Raw genomic sequence first — 22,145 nt, 5'->3', positions numbered from 1 at the left:
ACAAAATACAGCCCCTACTACAGAGGAGGCTGCACTTCAGTAGGAGAGAGATCTTTGAACAGTGTTCAGCTGGGTATTCTAAACAGAGAAACGCAGAGGACCCAGAAGAGAGCCATGCTAGTCTGGAAAGGATACCTAACTAAGCCAGTTGGGTAGAGTGTTAGAGACAGAGAAAACAGAAGCAAGGCCTGGGGTCATGAAACAGCCTGGTGTATAAAGGGGGCCATGAGAGAGATGGAGAACATGAGGGGAAGAAGTTACGTGTGCTGGGGGAGGGCTCGATCACGCATTTCCTCAACAAGCACCACCCCCTCCCTGTCCCTCTACCAAGTCTTACGGATTTTATCTCCTAATATTTCCCTCTAATTTTATTTCCCTCCTTGTATTATTCCTTCTTCTCCATCCCCATAATTATTATTGGCCCACAGCAGTAGTCTTCTAACCAAGAAAAGGAGGGTCTGAAAAGAAGTTCAACAGTAACTGCATATATGATCAAAGAACGAGTCTTCCATGATGTGGCTGCTCCCACTGTCCTGCTTTATCTCTCACTCTCTCCCATGCCCCCGGGACCCAGCATTAGGATGGATTAGAGTCTGCTCCCAGGCCATGCCCTTGAGACCTGCACACACTGCTCCCTCCCTCTTACCCCTTTCCCCATCTGTATGACCAACAAACTGCTACTCAGCTGGAGGATTACTCCATCCCTGAGGCCTTTGCTCATTCTCCCAGGCAGAAAAACTGCACTAGTTCCTTCCCTACCCTTGTGCACCTTTATGGTGGCTCTTATCCTACTGTTTTGCAATTACTTGTTTGCAGAGCAGTCTCCCCACCAGAATATAAGTTCTTTGAGGGCAAGGATTGTGTGTTAACTGTGTTCTATCCCTAGTACTAACCACAGTGACTTCCTCTTAACAGGTGCTCATTTAATATTTGTGAGTGATGGAAAGAGAAAAAAAAATCAATCATTTCTACTCCCTCCCCAGATTCTAACAATAAGTCCAGAAGTAATAAAGCATGTAGATCAAACAGTATAGACAAAATTGGCTTGTTAAAAGTAGCATTCCCATGTGAGGCGAGTCTTCTCTCTGTGGCCAGGTGGACAACAGCTACTGGATGTGAAGGTGTTGCCAGTAATCGGCCCAAAAGTCCCCACTGGGATGGTGCAGCTTAATCAGCATCAGGCTGCTAGCCTGACTCCCCAGCAACACAAGCCTCAGGAAAACTGGCTTCTGAAAGTCTCTTCACTATCTACAAAGCCACAACTAATAAGAGAGGACTGTTAGGGTTATAATACCATTTACATGCCAAGGCTATATCTCTGTAGGACCAAGTAAACAGTCAGTGCCTATTAAATGTTTACTACAGTATTAATCTAGCTTTTCATTAAAAGAGAAGGGAAGCAGTGGAACTACCATCCTAGCATGCTAATTAATTCTCTGTGTGAAAAGAAGTGCTAATCTCCATTCTAAAGCATCAATCACAGAAAATAAACTGAAATGTGACCAGATTTTAAAATTCTACTTGTTCTAAAATCAGATGTAAATGAAAGCTTCCAGGATTCTGTAAGAGGCGATTATATGGTGCTAGGAAACCCCATTTAAACTCAATCTTCTAGGAAACTTTTAAATACTTTTTCCAGTTTGAAACTGTTCCCTATTATCACCCTTCATATGCTTTCCTTGTCTAAGAAGCTTTGCTCTAAAAAAATTTCTCCCAGTTTCTAACTGAAATATTACAGAATTTCCCAGAAGCATTAGCGATGGTTCCTTAGCAACTGTTGATATATCTCAAAACAACCTGAGACGATCTTCTCCGAGACATGTAGTCGCACCCTCTCTCTGCTAACAGAATTCCACAATATGGCACAAAAGATTCGTGCAGCTAAATATAGCTTCCGACACACATTTTTAAAGTTGACAGAGTCTTAATGATTTAAGTCTTCCATAACGCTGCTTTGGTTAGGTGCACCTCAACAACAGTATATCAAAGGGCTCTGTGCAGAGAGATTTTAGAATCTTTTTCTTTTTTAATCACACCATTAACACTCTTGACATTTCAGAAATAATGTTTATCGATTTTGGTGTTAGCACTCCCATAAATTAAGTGATGTAATGGACAGAATTATTGTGGTACTATAAAGAAAGTGTCATTCAGATTGTTAACTACATAAGAGAAAAAAACACAGAGACTCTGGATTCATATAAAAATAGCCCCAGATCTGGATAGTAAATAGGAGATGAAGGAAACTGACATATTCCAATGATAATTGGTTTATCTCCACCATGCCCTCCTGGCTGTTGTTCCAAAAACAACTGAACTTGTTTAATAAAAGCAAGCTATAATAGTAATGATCATTCTGTACCAAAAAAAAAAAAAAAAAAACTCAAAGATGAAAATAAGATATATGAATTCAAGGTTATTCACCCCCCAAAAATCAGTGTAAATGAAAATGAAAAGTATTAGGAATGGAGAAAACAGCATTTAGAATCTGTAGCAGAAAAGAACCACATGGTAGAAAAAGCAAAAATGGCTCCTATTAATCTGTGGGATTAAACTTCCACAAGGAACTTGCCTCTATTGTTAGTAGAAGAGAGTCAGAGTCTAGTTTAAATCTGTGATTGTGGTTCTGGGGAAAGGGTAGGTGAAGATGAAAATGGCAAAATCACCATGTATAGACAGGTTAAAGCAATTCTTTTGTGTGTGTCTGTGTATTTGGAAAGAAAGAGGGGTGTTCTGCTATAACCTTCATTATGGGGCTGTTTTGAAGATTAAACAAGATAAGGCATGCAAAGTATTTTGCCTGCATAAAATACTGCCAATAAGTATTATGCCGTGTGTGTGTGTGTGTGTGTGTGTGTGTGTGTGTGTGTGTGTGTATTTCACAATATGTTACAAAAGATTTGTGTGGCTAAAAATAGTTTCTGATACACAAATATATATATGATAAACATAAATGGGATAAGAATTGTATTTATACACCATAGGGTTACTATGTAATAAATGTAATAATATTACTATCTAATAAAAGTAATAAATGAACCTAAATAACATAAATAACACATGCCTGGTAAATAACAAGGGCTTAACAAATGTTAGCTATCACCGTCGTCGTCGTCATCATCATCATCATCACCATCATTTCTCCCATTTAACCCATTTTATACAGGAGGATGCTGAGTTTCCAAGGTAATTAGGTAATCTGCCCAAGATCGCACAGCTAGTAAGGGACTGGGCAGAGACTGATGCCTGTCTTATTGCAAAGCTCAAGACCTTTCCAATTTTGCTACAGGCCTAAATATTCTTACAGAGCAGTTAAGCATTTTGCTTCTATGAAACAGGTTTCAAGAAAAAAAGAGTATATAGTTGCTGCTACCATCTTTATTTTTATAGGTGAAACTCAAATAAATCTAATGAGAACTAAAAGCATAAGTCTTATTGGCCGGCATATTACAGTAATCTATTACTAGGCTAAGACATTTCCTGGTCACAGGGCAAGTACCTAGAAGTGGCTTTTGCTGAAATGTTGGCAGTCTGTCATTGATCTCCCGTTCTATACATATCCAATTAGCATTCTTGAAGTCACACAAGTTGCTGGGGTGGCTAACTTAATTATATTATTTTTAAACAATAATATTACTGTGGATATAATGATTAATTTCACCATTTCAGAACATCAAAATCCATTCATTAAAGAATCCATCAAATAAGTCTGGTTATAAATTAATAATGTATGTCTGTGCTCTAGTTTGAATATAAAAAAGAAAAGTTATCTAAAAATAAAAAGGCAGAAAATTTATTTTTAGTCCACTGTCTACTTAGTTAATAGTCTTAAGCCAGTGTGGCTCAAGGTCAGAGTAAAATTCACTAATATGAATCTTTTTTTGTTGTCCTTCCTTTTTACTCTCAAGCAGACAAGGTAATAAGCAGTGGGGGTTAGGACATATCTAGAATCTACAGAATATTTCTGTAGTTTCCATTTTCTAAATCCTCAAGCTGTTCTTTAGTTTTATAGAGTAGTTTTTCAATTGTTGAGGACCTTTCTGCAGAAAGGCAATTTGATTTCTACCCTTGGCTCTTCAATTTTACATTCCATCATCACTAAACATTGATTAAGCCTGCTGCAGTACACTCCCTTGTATTCGGGTCTTTGAATTCTCAGAAGGTCATTATTTATTACAATGCAACAATCTGGGAATTTTTAGAAATATGTTCAATGCAAGTGCTGTATTTAACAGTGTTTGCCTTTGTTTTTTGTTTCGGGACAAAACAAATGATGTTTCTTAAACATGAAATACTTAATTCAAGTGTTTTTTTAAAAAGATATGTAAAAATGAATATTGTCTTTCTGAGCATATCACAATTTAAAAAAACAAACATCAAGTGCTGGTAAGCAGCTTTCTAAAATGGCTCAATAATCCTCATCTCTTTGTATTAATTCTCTTGTGTAATCCTGTCTTCTTGCATGTGGGCTGGACCTAGTAACTGGTTTTTAACCAACAGAAAATGGCCATAGTGATAAGATGTCACGTCTATGACTAGGTCACAAAACATTGTGGTGTCTACCTTACTAACACTGTCTCTCTTGCCCTTTCACTTTCTGACTCTGGTGGAGCAAGCTGCCATATTGTAAGATACTCTACAGAGAAGCCTGCATGAAAAAGAACCAAGGGAGGCATCAGTCCAACATCCTGTGAGGCACAAAGTCCCACCAACTATCACACGAGTGAGGTAAAGACTGGATCCTTCCCAGTCAAGCACTGAAGTGACCAGCTCACTGAGAGACCCAGAACCAGCGGATCCAGCCAACACATACATGTCTGATGTCCTAGCACACAAAAATAGTAAGATAATAAATGTTTTAAGCCATTAAATTTTGGGTAATTGGTTATACAGCAATAAATAAAAAAATAAAAGCTCTAAAATACATGTCATCAGTCATGCTGTTTAGTAAATATTTAACAAGAAGCTCTTACGTGCAAGGCACTTGGCTAGGTGCTGAGAATACAGTGGAGAATGAAACACACATGGTCCTTGCCCTCTGGGCCCAGCAGAAGATTGTCCTTTGTGATCTTCCCTCGGTTGCCAGTTTGTACTTGTTTCCCTGCAGGAACCTTGATGAGTGTTAGCTACCACCTAACATGAGAGTCCCTGCACTTTGAGAGATCCGCTCTCCTACAAAGGCCTTTGGTAAGCTGTAGCCTGATCTGAACAATTATTCTCTGCTCCAAGGGGCCAACAGATCTCTTCTCAGGCACAAGATCCCTTGCATATGTAAAACAGTGAAACTTTAATACACAAATTCTTTTTACACATGAAGGTAAGGATGAGCCTTGAATAAATTTTTCTTATATTAAAAAAAACTCATCTTATTAGACTAATCATAATAGTAATTATAATTAGAAGCCAATTATAATTGTTGTGACAACAATGCGACTGCAAATCTTTCGTAAATTAGTAGTCTTCATCTGCTTCATCTAAATCATTCTTATCAAGCTTACAAAATATCATATATTTGGTTCATTATAATGCCTATTGGCGGAGGGGTGGAGGTGGGTATGTGCTCTAGTTTGGTAAAACTTCTAGTTTTACCTGTGAGAAAAGTTAACTATATTCACATTGCCTTCAGATTTTTTGGAATATTCTTTTAGTGGTAATTTGTATTCTTAAAGATCAGTTACATTTTGGGGAACGTCTCAAGTCATTCCTATTTAAATATTTGTAGACTGTGATATATTCTCAGTATTTGCAGATTATAAAGTAATCAAAGATTACAATGTAGAAGTCCATAGGTATGAGTAGATGTCTTACTCTTCTAGCTTCTGGAAGCTCATTTAGGCCAATGAGTAGTTTAGGCAGTACACAGAGCTGAGAGTCAACCCAAAACATTTGGATTCAGATTTGTTCAAAAGCCACCTTAAAAGACAATATCTAAGTCCCAAAGTGGAGAGATAGCAACTCTGATTTGAATAATTCTGAAAGAATGTGTCAACAGAAGAAATATAATAAGCAAAGATCACGGAAAAATGGGAGTCAGAGAGCAGACTTCAGCAGTGCTCATGTAGCATCGTCCAAGGCAGAGAATTCCTAGAGTATTCATCCACGTGCTAAGCACTGGGTTTAATGGAGAACATAAAAGACATGGACCCTGCTCTCAGGAAGGCATTTTAGTAGACCAGATGACAAAGTGACTGTTCTAATTGGTAGGAATATGCATGGAGTTGTCCACACCAGGTTAGATGTTACCTTTAAGATCATCTAATTGAGAGCTGGCCCATGGCTCACCTGGGAGAGTGTGGTGCTGATAACACCAAGGCCATGGGTTCAGATCCCTACATAGGAATGTCTGGTTAGCTCACTTGGGAGAGCATGGTGCTGACAACACCAAGTCAAGGGTTAAGATCCCCTTACCAGTCACCTTTAAAAAAAAAAATTATCTAATTGTTCTTACTGTGTGTCTAGGCTCACCAAACAATATCTCATTATAGATGGCTTCCAATAATCTTCCTCAGTGCTGATCAGCTGATACAAGCTTTCCTATTCACTTGGCAGTTACAATCCATAACACATTGGCTTTCTAGTCCTCCATATCAGTCACTTAAGAGTTCGGTTAGCATTTTCTGAATTTTTCCCAAATAGCTGAAGCAAGGTGGTGGCCAAAGGAAGAAGGTCACCAGGTAGGAATGGAAGAGGTAGTTGGAAGCAGTGAAGGCAGTGAGAGATGACAAATCAGGACCATAGTCAGAAGGAAACAAACTACTGGTGTGGAAGATGACAACCGGCTTCAAGTCCAAAAGGAAAGTTTAAAGTGAGCAAAATAAATATCTTTTAGTAACTCTAAATTAAAAATGGAATAAAGCCAAGGAATAAATAGAGGCAAATCAAAGATATTGCTAGACATTTTTTGGCCTGAGAAGAGGGGAGGATAGTGACATTATTTGTTGAAATGAAAAAGGGTTGGTGAGAGTGGGAGTGGATTTAGGGAGGAATGAAATCAGACCTTCTGGGTGACCTTAAGTTTGAGATAGCATCAAATTATCACATAAGCATTTAGATAAACTAATTTGGAGTGCAGCAGAGTTTCTGTGCTGAAGGCTTAACTTTAGAGTCACTGCGATATAAAAGATACTTAAAGAAATGGAACAGGATAGAACCACTTAGGGAGAGAATGTAGAAATAAAAGAGAACAGGGTCAAAGACAAACCCCTGGGGATATTCTAACATTTATAGGTATGACAGAGGATAAGCTTGAGAAGTGGAACTGTGGGGTCAAAGGGAATACACATTTAAAAATTTTGCTATTGACAAATTGACCTCTATCAAGATTGTACCTCACCCAGGAGAGGAGCTATGGGCAGCCTCCACTGCCTGGCCGAAGGCAGGAGCCATGGGCAGCACCCACCACCCAGCAAAAGGGAGGGGCATACCCAGGGCCCTAGGCAGGAGCCGTGGGCAGTGCCCACCACCCAGCAGAAGGCAGGAGCATGCCTGGGGCATGAGGCAAGAGATGTGGACAGCACCCACCACCTAGCAGAAGGCAGGAGCATGTCCAGAGCACTAAGCAGGAGACAGGGGCAGCACCCACTGCCCGGTAGAAGGCTGGAGCCATGCATCAACCCCTGCCTGACAGAAGGCAGGAGCATGCCAGAAACACCACATCTCCACAGTTAGTCCACCACAGCCACTGCCACAGCCATTGCTGCCACAAGGGTAGCTCACCACCAAAGTAGCAGCCAAAGCCACTGTATAGGTGGCCCACTGCCCACTTGACTGCATTGACATTAGGAAAGTCACCAGCAGAGACCAGAAAAAGAAAAGGAAGTCTCTCTCCTCCAAGCCCATTCCAGAGTCATAGAAGAAGCAACTGATCAACCAGATGACCAGACATTAATGTAGAGATACCACAAATACAAAAACAAAAAAACAAAACAAAAAAAACCCCCTAAAGCAAAATCAAGAAAATATGTCACAACCAAAGGAATACAGTAATTCCCAAGTACAAGACTCCATAGAGTAGGAAACACTTGAAATGACTAAAAGGCAATTGTGAGCAACAATCTTAAGGAAGCTCAATAAGATATGAGAAGACTCAGTTAGATGACATAATGAAATGAGAAAAAAAATTCAGAACATGAAGGAAGAAATTTACAGAGAGATTAATACCTTATAAAAGAATGTAGCAGAACTCATGGAACTGAAGGATTTATCAACAAAGTAAAAATCACAACTGAGAGGTTAAGCAGCAGGCTAGAGCAAGCAGAAGAAAGAACTTATGATCTCAAAGATAGTCTTTTCAAAATAACCCAGGTGGACCACCCCCCCAAAAAAAAGAATTTTAAAAAACAAACCAAAAAAAAAAAAAATGTAAGAGAGCTAGTAGGCAAGCTTAAGCACACAAACATTTGAATCATGGGTGTTCCAGAAGGGAAAGAAAAAGGAAAACACATTGAAAACCTATTCAACAAAATAATAATGGGAAACCTCCCAGGTTTAGGGAATGACACAGACCTTCAGATCCAGGAGGCTCAAAGATCCCCAAACAGATTCAACCTAAAAAGATCCTCTCTGAGACACGTTATAGTCAAACTGGCAAAGCTCAAAGACTAAGAGAGAATCCTAAAAGAAGCAAGAGAAAAGTGTCAAGTCACCAATAAGAGAGCCCCTATCAGACTAACGGCATACTTCTCAACAGAAACTCTATAGGCCAGAAGAAAATGGGATGATATATTCAAAATACTAAAAGAAAAAAACTGCCAGCCAAGAATACTATACCCAATAAGGCTATCCTGCAGAAATGAGGGAGAAATAATGTATTTTCCAGACAAATAAAAACTGAAGGAGTTCACCACCACATGACTATTCCTGCAAGAAATCCTCGAGTGAGTCCTGCATCTGGAATCCAAAAAAGGATAATCACTACCACAAATACACAAGAAAGAACAAAACCCAATCATAGAACAAGAATGCAAATGAGAAAGAAAAAGAAACTAACTCTTACCACCTCAAAAAACCAACAAACATCAAAGACAACAATAAAAAGGGAAGAAAGGAACAAAAAACATTTAATATATCCAAAGGAAAATCTATAAAATGCCCAGAGTAAGACAATACCAAATGGATCAAATGTTCTACTCAAAAGACACAAATTGATTGATTGGATTAAAAAGCTAGACCCACAGATATCTAAAATTATTTTAACAGACAACCAGGCATACCACCACCACCACGAGGCCCGCCCAGTATCCTGAGGCTTAGAGCCAGGGACCAGACCCTCTGCCCAGGACCAGGCACACTGCCACTGTCACAGGGCCTGCCTGGGGTCCTGAGGTATGGATCCGGGGACCAGACCCTCCTCCTACAACCAGGCACACCACTGCTGACACCAGCAACTAGGTAAGGAGCATGCCAAAAACATCACCTCCATGTGTGGGTGGCCCAAGACAGCCACCACAATAACCACGGCTGCCATGAAAGGAGATAGACACCACAACCAGTGTGCAGATGGTCCACCAGCCACTGGAGTGCATTGACACAAGGAGAGTCACCAGCAGAGACCAAAGAAAAGAAAGGATGTCTCTCTCCACAAATCCCATTCCAGAGTGACAGAAGCATCTGCTCTATGATAATACTGGGGGACCTGAACACACATCTCAGCACTGGACAGATCATCTAGGCAACAAATCAACAGAGTAACCATTATTCTTTCAGAAGGAGAGAAGAAATCTAGGGTTATCAGAGGTGGGAGGGGAATGGGGAGAGATTGTACAAGGGTCATAAAGAATAACTATGATTTGTAACAATATATATGCTAGTAATATTGATTTGATCAACATATGTCAACATTGAACCCCCAAAATATGTATAATCAATTGATTCCATAAAAATTTTTTAAAAATTATTTTAATACAAAAAAATTTTAAAAAGCTAGACCCAACTATATGCTGTTTTCATGAGACCTACCTCACCTGTAAAGACACACACAATAATAGTGAAGGGATGGAAAAAGATATACCGTGAAAATGGAAACTGAAAAGAAGCAGGAGTAGCTATTCTCATATTGGATAAAATCGACTTTAAGCCAAATACTATAATAACAGACAAAGAAGGTAACTATAATGATAAAGGGATCTATCCAGCAGGAAGACATAAGAATCATAAATATATATGCACCCAACACCAGAGGACCTAGATATATAAAGCAAATACTATTAGGCCTGAAGAAAGAGATAGACCCCAATATGGTAACAGAAGAGGATTTGAACACCCCTCTCTCAGCACTGGACAGATTATCTAGGCAACAAAGAAACAAAGAATTTAAACTATACTTTGGACCAAGTGGACCTGGCAGATACCTACAGAACATTTCATCCAACGACTACAGAATATACTTTCTTCTCATCAGCACATGGAACACTCTTCAGGATAGACCACATGTATGGTCACAAATCAAGTCTCAACAAATTTTTAAAAACTGAAATCATTTCAAGTATCTTTTCAGACCACAATGGATTAAAACCAGAAATCAATAACAAGCAAAACTATGGACACTATAGAAATATATGGAAATTACCAACATGCTCCTGAACAACCTATGGATCCAAGAAATTAAACAGAAAATCAAAAAATTTCTTGAAACTAACAAAAATAAAGATACATCATACCAAAGCCTGTGGGATATTGCAAAAGCAGCAATAAGAGGGAATTTTTTTGCAATAAATATTTACATCAAAAGACTAGAAAGATTTCAGATAAACAACCTAATGCTATACCTCAAAGAACTATAAAAACAAGAACAATCCAATCCAAAAGTCAGTAGACAGAAAGAAATAATTAAGATTAGAGAACAACTAAATGAAATAGAGACCCAAAAAGTGAGACAAAAAGATCAATGAAACAAAATGTTGGATTTTTGAGAAGATAAACAAAATAGACAAGCCATTAGCTAGGCTAACTAAAGAAAGAAGAGAGAAGACCCAAATAAAAGAAGTCAGAAATGAAAAAGGACACATTACAACTGATACCACAGAAATACAAAGAATCATTACAGACTATTTTAAGCAACTATATGCCAACAAATTTGAAAACTTGGAAGAAATGGATAAATTTTTGGACACATACAAACTACCAAGACTGAACCAAGAAGAAATAGAAAACCTGAACAGACCAGTAACAAGCAATGAGATTGAGGTAGTAAGTAATCAGCAATCTCCCAACAAAGAAAATCCCAAGACTGGGTGGCTTTATGGCTGAATTCCAACAAACTTTTAAAGAGGAATTAATACCAATTCTCTTCAAACTCTTCAAAAACCTGAAACAGAAGCCATTCTCCCAAACTTGTTCTATGAGACCAGCATCACCCTGATACCAAAACCAGACAAAGATACAACAAAAAAAGAAAACTACAGGCCAGTATCTCTGATGAATATTGATGCAAAAATCCTTGACAAAATATTAGCAATCAGAATACAGCAACACATCAAAAAAGTTGTATAGCATGATCAAGTGGGATCATCCCAGGGATGTAAGGATAGTTCAACATATGCAGGTCAATAAATGTGATACACCACATCAACAAAATTGAGGACAAAAACCATACGATTATCTTGACAGATGCAGAAAAAGCATTTTACAAAATTCAACATCCCTTCATAAGAAAGACTCTCAGCAAACCGGGTATAGAAGGAAAGTATCTCAACACAATAAGAGCCATATACAAAAAACTGACCACCAAAATCATCCTGAATGCAAGAACAGGAACAAGACAAGGATGCCCACTCTCACCACTCCTATTTAATAGTGTCAGAAGTGCTAGCAACAGCAATCAGGCAAGATGTCCCTGTCTGTAGATGACTTGATCTTATATATAGATAAGTCTAAAAACTCTACCAAAAAACTCTTAGAGATGATAAATGATTTCAGTAAAGTTGCAGGATACAGAGTTGTATTAGTTTTTTTGTGTTGCTATAACAGAAATACCTGAGACTGGGTAATTTATAAAAAACAGAGGTTTATTTAGCTTACAATTCTGAGACAGCTGCATCCGGCACAGGCCTCAGGCTGCTTCTATTCATGGTGGAAAGTGGCAGGCAGCCGGCAGGTACAAGCAGATCACATGGCAAGCGGAAGCAAGAGAAAGAGGGGAGGTGCCAGGGTCTTTTAAACAACCAGCTCTCACAGGAACTAAGAGTGAGAACTCACTCATTAATCCCCACACCTAGGGAGAGCATTAATCCATTCATGAGGGATCCACCCCCATGGCTCAAACAGCTTCCAGCACTGCCACACTGGGGATCAGATTTCCACATGAGTTTTGGTGGGGACAACACATCCAAACTCTATCAAGAGTCAACATGCAAAAAATCAATAACATTTTTATACTCCAATAACAAACTAGCAGAAAAAGAAATCAAGAAAGCAAGTCCATTTACAGTAGTCACCAAAAAAAATAAAATACATAAGAATCAATTTAACCAAGGAGATGAAAGATCTCTACAACAAGGACTACAGATCACTGCTGAAAAAAGTGAAAGAGGACACAAAAAGATGTAAAGACATTCCATGCTCTTGGATTGGAATAATTAACATTGTGAAAATGACCATACTAACCAAAGCAATTTACTGATTCCATACAATCCCCATCAAAATACCAATGACATTCTTTATAGAAATAGGAAAAACAATCCTACCATTCATATGGAACAACAAAAGACCCCAAATAGCCAAAGAACTCCTGAGCAAAAAATAAATGAATAAATAAATAAAAAATACAGTCAGAGGCATTGCACTACTTGACTTCAAATTATACTACAAAGTTATAGTAACCAAATTAGCATGGTACTGGCAAAAAAACAGACTTGGACCAATGGAACAGAATTGAGAACCCAGAAATCAACCCACATACTTAACAGCCAACTGATATTTGACAAGAGCAACAGGAGCATACATTGGGGAAAGGACTGTGTCTTCAATAAGTGGTGCTGGGAAAACTGGACATCCACATGTAGGAGAATGAAACTAGACCTGTACCTCTCACCATATAACAGAATCAACTACAAATGGATTAAAGACTTATATATAAGACCAGAAACTACAAAACTACTAATAGAAAACATAGTGGAAACACTTCAGGAAGTAGGACTGGGAAAATACTTCATGAACGAGACCCCAAACGCACACAACAAAAGAAAGAATAATGAAATGGGATTATATCAAACTAAAAAGATTCTTCACAGCAAAAGAAACAGTTAACAGAGCAAAAAGACAACCTACACAATGGGAGAAAATATTCGCACACTATGCACCAGACAAGGAACTCAAACAACTTAACAGTAAAAAAACAAGTCACCTAATTAAAAAATGGGCAAAGGAGCTGAATAGGCATTTCTCAAAGGAAGATATACAAATGGCCAACAGACACATGAAAAAATGTTCAATATCACTCAGCATCAGGGAAATACAAATCAAAACCACATTGAGATATAGTCTCAAGCCAGTTAGATTGCCCACTATAAAAAAAGAGAATAAAACTGCGGGCCAGGATATGGAGAAAGGGGACCCCTCCTACACTGTGGGTGGGACTGTAAATTAGTGCAGCCATCATGGAAAACAGCATGGAGATTCCTCAAACAACTACAGATAGAGCTGTCATACAATCCAGCAATCCCACTGCTGGGTATATACCCAAAGGAATGGAAATCATCATGTTGAATCATCATGTTGAAGGGATACCTGCCCTCCCATGTTTATCGTAGCTCTATTTACAATAGTTAAGAGTTGGACCCAACCTAAATGTCCATTGACAAACGACTGGGTAAGGAAAATGTGGTATATATACAAACATAATACTACTCTGCCATAAAGTGAATGAAACTCTGCCATTCACAGCAACATGGATGAAGTCAGGGAAAATTACGTTAAGTGAAAAAAGCCAGGTACAGAAAGAGAAATACTGCATGTACTCACTCATAAATGGGAGCTGAAAAAACAAATAAACAAAAAACAAAAGAAAGATAGGAACCACCACAACAATTCCTTGAACTTTCAAAAGGAGGGAACGAAACAGAGGCCACGAGAAGTGGGAAAGGAGTGGAAAGAGGGTTAGGGAGAAATTGGCATAGGACCACAAAAAATGTTTATATTGTGTAATGACAAAAAAAAAAAAAAAAAAGACTGTACCTATTTATGCCCAATAGCATAGTATTTAAGTGCCCTTTCCCCCATACCCTTCACGATACTATGTGTTTTTTAAGATTTATATCTTTGCCAGTATGGTAGGTTAAAAATGGCTTTGCAGTGTAGCTTCCATTTGCATTACTGTTTTTATGAGTGAGCCTAAGTATTTTTTCAAATATTTAAGACGCTTGTTTGTACCTGTCTGTGAATTGCCTTTTCATAATCTTTGAAGGGAAAGTTTTGCAAGATAGGTGATAATAAAGGTGCTTGTAATACCAGTGGGGAGAATCCTATGGCAGGTAGACATAATGATGCAAGAGAGAAAGGACGTAACTGCAATCATCCCATCCTTGAGAAGGAAGAGGCTTTAGAATTCAGAGCACAAGGGAAGAGGCTGGTGTTGAAAGGGGCAGGCCCTCTTTTCCCACAGTAATAGCAGCAAAGGCACAGGGTGTGGGTACAGAAGTCAGTAGGCTCTAGACTTGGTGCTGAGAAGATGAGGTGGCTCTTCTCTCATTATATTTGTTCTCACTTCAGGTATGAGTGGGGGAAGAGAAGCTTGTGCCATGAGAGGAAAAAATGTGAAATAGTGCCTTCGTGGAGTGGGAAAGTGAATTTACTAGAGGAGTGGACAGAATGCTTGGCAGTTTTGCACGTCTTGTGAGATTCGTGGCCATCAATTTAAAGAGAGCCTTGACAATGCAGTTGGGATTCTTCTCCAGAGATGTCCAACTGTTTGCAGCATGGGGGAAGAGACAAGGATATTAAGGAGTTAGAAAGAGAATGATTATTGACCTGGGCCACAGAATGTACACTGGGTATGGAAAGATGTGAGAAAGTTGAGGGGTGGGGGTGGTAATAGTAAGAAGCAGAGGGGTTAATGGACTGAAGGACTCAGTGAACTTGGGGGGCTGCTAGAGTGGGAATACAGGAATACGTGAATGAGGGAGCACCTGAGAACAATCAGAAAGGCACGTGGTGGGTTTGCCTGAGCCTCAAAGGAGCTGGTGACTTTACACAAGGATGAAGGACTCGTGAGCCTGAAATGGGAGTTTGAGATGTGCAGGAAAGAGAAGGTGCAGGGAAAGCAGGATCCTCTTGAAAGGACAACAGCTGAAAGAAATATTCAATGAAAAGGCAGAGAATGTAGGAAACTTTTTCCTCCACGGAAAAGAAATTCTAGAGAGTATAGTGAAAATTATGGCAGGGAGTGGAGAAGTGGAAAACTGGGTCAGAGAGAAAAAGGACAGAGGGGAATATATATAAGGACCCAGGAGTATAAGGCTACATGAGTGAAAACAAATCATGAGCAGAAAATAATCCAGAACCTGTAGTTTATATAGAAAAAATAACAAAATCATAATATAGAATAATAGAGGAAGAAACGAGGCAGTTTTCATAAATACTCACTATACAGTGGTCCACAGAATAATAAATTTCTGGCAGATAACATTGCAACTGGTTCCCTTTGGACATAAGATTTTAGAATCCCATTGTGCACTACGGAAAGAAGTTGGTTTGGTGCTTTACAACTGGGAGATATTGTGCTGAAATGAAAACCCAGAAGTTTTCTTTATGATGATAAGCCTCCTTATCTCTACAGGAGAAATTTTAAGTTCTAATTAAACTTCTAAATTAACCTAATGGAAGCCCAGCTCATTTAATAGGATCCTAGAATTTCAAATTACATGAAAACTTAGATGTCATCTAGTTCAACCTACCCCACTCTAAAGAAAAAAAGAAAGAAAAAATCTAATTATATTAACCCTCTCCTCCTTCAAACTCTCCAACTTCCTCAGTCTCAACTCAGCACATATCCTTTATTCTTGTCCTGACTAAAACCTAACAGTCCCTAAGGACCGTTTCCTTTGCATCATTCTTAAGAAGAAATTCAGTGCCTGGAGGTGGGGCAGGTGTTAGCACTTCCCACAGCTAATTCCAAAGACTTCCCCCACCCCCACCTCCTTCAAAAGCCCCAGCTCAAATGAGTTCCACGTCCAGCATGGTTCCTAGTAGGAACTAGGAAAATGGGGAAAAAATTGAACAAAATCTGTCGAAGGCATCAAAAAGTTACAAAAACACAGGAATCGTAGGTCAAAAAATCAGGAAAAGAAGAAAGCCCAGAGAAGTGAGCCTGGCATTCGGATGACTGGTGATCCTGACAGTTTAGGGTCTACCAAGGAAGAGAGGTCCTGGTAAACACATCAGGACTGTGGATGGGATTTGGAAGGACTGCACTTCAAAAGTAAGGGTACTGGAAACAGATCAGCCCTTAGAGGGACTGAAATCCAGTTTCAAAACACCTCAGTCCTTGGCTGGATTACTGTGATGAGAAACTGCTAGGCCTCTAAGCTAGCTGCCAGCCTTAAGCATAAGTAAATCCTTATTTTCTCCCTGGAGAAAAGTAACATTTCACAGAGCCTTAAATTACCTCTGAAAATTTTTTACATGCACAACGTCTGGCTCTAAATAAAAAGAAGCTATTACATATACATACCTATATGAAAAGACTTGACAAAAACCCAAGAGAAAAAAACAGACCACAGAAACAACACCCATACTTGGATTAGATAAAGGAGCTACCAGACACTGACTTCAAACTTTTAGTAATGTGCTCAAGACAAGCTTGAGAACTTTGGTAGGGAACTGAAATTTTTTTTTGCATAATTAACTAAATAAAAATTCTAGACCTGAAAATACTATATCTCAAATTTAGAATTCAATGAAGGACTTTCAGAGAAGATTCACAAAGATGAAACTGGAAGACTGGGTCAGAAAAACAACATCCAGAAGGAAGCATAGAGAAACAAAAGGGAGAGCATAACAGATCTGTGAGGTATGGCAAAGAGGTCTAAATACCTTCAATTGGAGTCACAAACAGAGACATGGAGAGACTGGAGCAGAAGCAATATATCTAAAAAGAAAATGGCCAAGAATTTTCAAAAACCAATGAAAATCATCAAGCCACAGATACAAAGGAAATCACGAATCTCCTAAGGATACATATAAAGACAACGATACATAGATATGTATCTTAGTCCAATCAGACTGCTATAACAAAAATTCTATAGACTGGGTGATTCATCAACAACAGAAATTTATTTCTCACAGTTCTGGAAGCTGGGAAGTTCAAGATCAAGGCACCGGGAGATTAGGTGATGGCCCATTTCCTGGTTCATAGCTGTTTTTTCACTGTGTCCTAATGTCAAAAGAGCTGAGGCAGCTCTCTGGGGTCCCCTTTAAAAAGGCATTAATCCCATCAAGAGGGATCTGCCCTCATGGCCTAATCACCTCCTGAAGGTCCCACCTCCTAACACCATCACGGTAGGGATTCATAGGTTTTAACATACAAATTTGGGAGGGCTGGGTACAAACATTCAGTCTAGAGAAATATATAATAGTAGAAAAAGACAAAGAGTTAATCTTAAAAGCAGCCAGAAAAAAAAAAGAAAAACTACCTTTAAAGAAGCCATAATTAGATTAACATCTGGATAATACCATATCTATCAAAAAAAAATCAAAATTTTTATTAAAAATCTTTACATGTGCATGGCTTATTTCACTTAACATAGTGTCCTCCAGGTTCATTCCATTAAACAATATATACGTGTATTGAATATCACACTGTACTCCATAAATATGTAACATTATTATGTATCAATTAAAAATAAAACTTAAAAAAAAAAGCCTTCCCATGTTGAAGACTCCAGACCCAGATGGCTTCAATAATTCTCCCAAACATTTAAAGAACAAACACCACCAACAAAATATAAACTTCTCCATAGAAAAGAAAAAGATCACTTCCCAACTCATTTTATGAAGGTATGCTTGATATCAAAAAGTGACAAGGACATTATAAGAAATAAAAATTACAGGCCAGTTTCTCTTACGAGATGAAAATGTCCTAAGCAAAATATCAGCAAATAAAATCCAGCAATATTTTGAAAAGATTCTATATCATAAAACAAATTGAATTTTTTTTCCAGGAATGCAAGGTTGCTTTAACATTTGAAAATCAATCAACGTAATTTTCCACACCGAAGGACTAAAAAAGAAAAATCATTTGATCATTTCAAAAGATGCCGATAAAGTATTTGATTTTTTAAAAAATCAACATCTCAAACACACTGAGTAAACTAGGAATGGGAGGAAACTTCCTTAATCAGAAAAAGAATACCTACAAGAAAACCTAATGCAAATCTCATACTTAAAATATTGAAAGTTTTCCCTCTGAAGTTGGAAATGAGATAAAAATACCCATATCACCACTTCCATTCAACAATGTACTGGTGCCCTAGAAAAAACAAGAAACTAAGAAAATGCAACAAAAGATATGCCAGTTCTGTAAGTAGAATACCATAAAATAATATTAAAAGAAAAAAGTTTTTAATGAAATTAATGGAGGGATATGCCATATCCATACATTAGAAGAGTCAATATTGTAAAAATTCCTACTCTCCTCAAATCGAACTCTAGGTCCAATTTAATACCAAAGTCTGTGCCTGATTTTACAGAACTTGACAAGCTGCTTATAAAATTTAAATAGAAATTAAAAGAGTCAAGAATAGGTAATAAAGGGCTAGCTCACTTGGTTAGAGCGTGGTGTTACAACACCAAGATCAAGGGTTCGGATCCCCTGGATCCCCTATCAGCCAGCTGTCAAAAATAAACAATCGTAGCAGATTAAGGAGAGTAGCCAAAACTCGAATAAGCTCTTTGGGGTAACTTCCCTGGTTTTTCCTCTTTTATCTCCTGGCTTTGAACCAATTGTTGCCCCATTATGGAACTGTGCAGGGAGCACAGCCAACAAAAACACTGGGTGAAACCCCACTACCAGCCAGAGAACTGGGAAAGGGGTCCTTGTGAATTGAAGAGGGTAGGGAAGATCCCCGTTATTTTTTCCCTTTTTTTCCTCTTTTTTCTCTCCCAGTCCTGCCCCAAGAGTGACCCAGTCACGGACCTTCACTGCAATGGCAGTCTAAAACCTTGAGAAAAACCAAAACAAACAAACAAAAAAAGTGTCTCTAGCCAAAGGAACTGGAAAAGGGAATGGTACAGTCTGAAGGTTGTGGAGGAATACCTGGGGTTTGTTTTTTTTTTTCCTTCTTCTCTCTTTTCTCTTGCTGCTTTGTCTCAAGGGTAGTCCCAGTCATATGAAACTACGTGCAGAGCAAGAAGCTAAAACTCCAAGAGAAGCCCTGTCTTTCTAGACAGAAGATCAGGAAAAAGGAACCTCCAAGGTCCAGAGAATGTGAGCGAAATCCTAGAGAGGAGATAGCTAGAGAAATAAGTTCCTAATTCTGTGTGCAGATTCAAGTCTCAGCTCAGCCCCAAGCTGTGCACGTGCAAGACAGACCCAAACCAGCCTAGCAGAGGCTTTGAGAATTAAATTACAAGTTAAACTATTACCCAAGTCTCAGACTAACTCCTGAGGAGTGCATGCAAAGGAGAGATGCAAAGAAGCTTAGCCAATGCTTTGAAAATTAAACAGAACTCATAGAAGATAAGACAGAATTTGCACTCTGAACCTAAGTGGGTTGATGGCCTGCTACAATAAACAAACAAAATCAACATTCTCTTCAGGAGTTTAACGGGACCCAGAATCTCACAACCCAATAGTCAAAATGACCTAGATAGAATCCAAAATTACCTGACAAACACAAGAGCCAGGAAAACCTGACCAATTCTCAAAGGAAAAGATAATCAACTGTTCAATCTCAGAATGTCCCAAAATTGGAATTATTAGACAAAACATTAAATCAGCTATTATAATCATGCTACGTGAGGTAAAGCTAAGCACTGTTGAAATAAATGTAAAGATAGAAATTCTCAACAGGTAAACAGAAACTGGAAAAAAGAACCAAATGGAAATTTTGAAAAATGTAATAATACCATTTTAAAAAGTTGCTGGGTGAGCTCTATAGCAAAAAGAACATAACAAACGAACCAGCTAGAAAACTTAAATATGGATCAACAGAAATTATCCAATCTGAAGAGAAAGGTTGAAGAAATAAATGAATAGAACCTGTGCAAATGTAAAAAGAAGGTCCAAGACTTCATGTCTCCAGGAAAAAAAAAAACAAGAAAAAAAAAGTATGAAGTACAAATCAATATCTCCCATGAAAATGAATGTGAACAATATTAGCAAATGAGAGCCAGCAATATGTTAAAAGTATAATACATCATGAGCAACTCGGAATGCAAGACTGGTCCAATATTCCAAAATTAATCAATGTAATTAACCATATTAATGGACTAAAGAAAACAATTATATGACTATTTCAATTGATGCATAAAAGGGATCGGACAAAATTCAACATCCATTCTTAATTTTTAAAAATTCCCAGCAAGCTAGGAAAGGAAGGAAATTCCTTAATGGGCATCTAAAAAAGAGTAACCACAGCTAACATATTTAATAGAAAAAGACTGAATGTTTTTCTTTATAAGATCAAGGAAAGATCACGGAAAAAGAAAATGTCTCTATATGTCTATATCTATCTTTCCGTGTCTATTATATATAATAGATGCAGACAGACAGAAAAAGATACATATATATACAAAGAGACAGATTTATTTTAAAGAATTGGCTCACACAATTGTGGAGACTTGGCCACTCCAAAATCTGCAGGGTAGGCCAACAGGTTAAAGACCCAGGGAAGACCTCCATTTAGAGTCCAAAGACAGTCAGTCTGCTGGCAGAATTCCTTGCTAAGGGAAGGTCAGTTTTTTTTTCTATTATGGACTTCAACTGATTGGACGAGGCCCACCCATATTATGGAGTATTCAAAGTCTACTGATTTCAACATCAATCTCATGAAAAAAACCATATAGGATAATGGTTGGGCAAATATTTGGGTACTATGGCCTACCCAAGTTGACACATAAAATTAACCATCACAGCTCTCATCATTGCTACTCAGCATCATTCTGGAAGTACTAGCCAGTGCAATGTGGTAAGAATAAAAAAGAAAGAAAGAAAAAGACACACAGGCTAGAAAAGAATAAATAAAACTTTTTTTCATAAATGACACAATTATCAATATGGAAAATCCCCCCAAAAACTACAACAAAGCTCTCAGAAAAAGCATGTGAGTTTAGTAAGGTCTAAAGATATATGGGTAATTCATAAAATTTAATTGCATTTCTATATACTAGAAATGAAAAACTGGAATTTAAAATTAAAAATAAATACTAATTACAATAGCACAAAAATTTGAAATATTTAGGTAAAAATATATGAAAATACGTACAGAATGTGTATGCTTAAAACTATAAAACACTGATAAAAGAAAGCAAAAAAGACACACAAAAATGAAGAATTTTACCTTGTTCACATGTTGCAAGAGTCATTAAGATATCAATTCTCCCCAAATTGGCCTATAGATCCAACACAATCCCAAATATAATCCCAGCAGGATTTTTTGTGGATATTGATAAGCTGATTCTAAAATTTAAACAGAAAGGCAAAGGAACCAGTAAAGAAATAGTTGACACAATTTTGAAAAAGGACAAAGTGGAAGACATACTCTGATATAAAGATTTAATATAATGCTGCAATAAGCCAGACAGTCTGGTATTGGTGAAAGGATGGAAAAATACATCAGTGGAACAGAACAGAAAGTCTAAAAATAGACCCATTCAAAAATGGTCCATTGATTTTTTTACAAAGGTGCAAAGGCAACTCAGTCAAGAAAGAACAGTCTTCTCAATAAATGGTGTTGGACTAACTAAACATCCATACGTAAAAAATAAAATAAAATAAACCAGAATCCATAGCTAACAGTTTATGCAAAAATTAACTCAAAATGAATCACAGACAAGCCTAAAAAATAAAACTGTAAAATGTCTAGGAAAAAATCTTTGTGACCTTGGATTAGGTAAAGAGTTTTTAGATATAATACCAAAAGTGTGGTACATAAAAATATTTTTTTATAAATTGGATTTTATAAAAATTAAAAACTTTTGCTCTGAGAACT

At 37.8% G+C, this 22,145-nt stretch overlaps 1 protein-coding gene across 5 annotated transcripts in view; it reads right to left on the bottom strand.

Moving 5' to 3' along the window:
- ATG10 (autophagy related 10) overlaps nt 1-22,145 on the bottom strand; it is a 292,867-nt gene that overhangs the window by 68,632 nt on the left and 202,090 nt on the right. Inside the window, exon 6 of one of the 5 annotated variants that reach the window (XM_063086274.1) lies at nt 21,495-21,613. The exons of the other annotated variants lie outside the window; for them this stretch is intronic. Coding sequence (XP_062942344.1) covers nt 21,527-21,613 — 87 coding nt within the window. The 3' untranslated portion in view covers nt 21,495-21,526. The remainder of the gene's footprint in view (nt 1-21,494; nt 21,614-22,145) is intronic. 5 annotated transcript variants of the gene reach the window in all.

The sequence above is a fragment of the Cynocephalus volans genome, chromosome 2, assembly GCF_027409185.1.
Source record: "Cynocephalus volans isolate mCynVol1 chromosome 2, mCynVol1.pri, whole genome shotgun sequence".
Lineage (NCBI taxonomy): Eukaryota > Metazoa > Chordata > Mammalia > Dermoptera > Cynocephalidae > Cynocephalus > Cynocephalus volans.
Note: the sequence above shows the minus strand (reverse complement) of the source record. Positions and strands in the feature narration are given on the sequence as shown.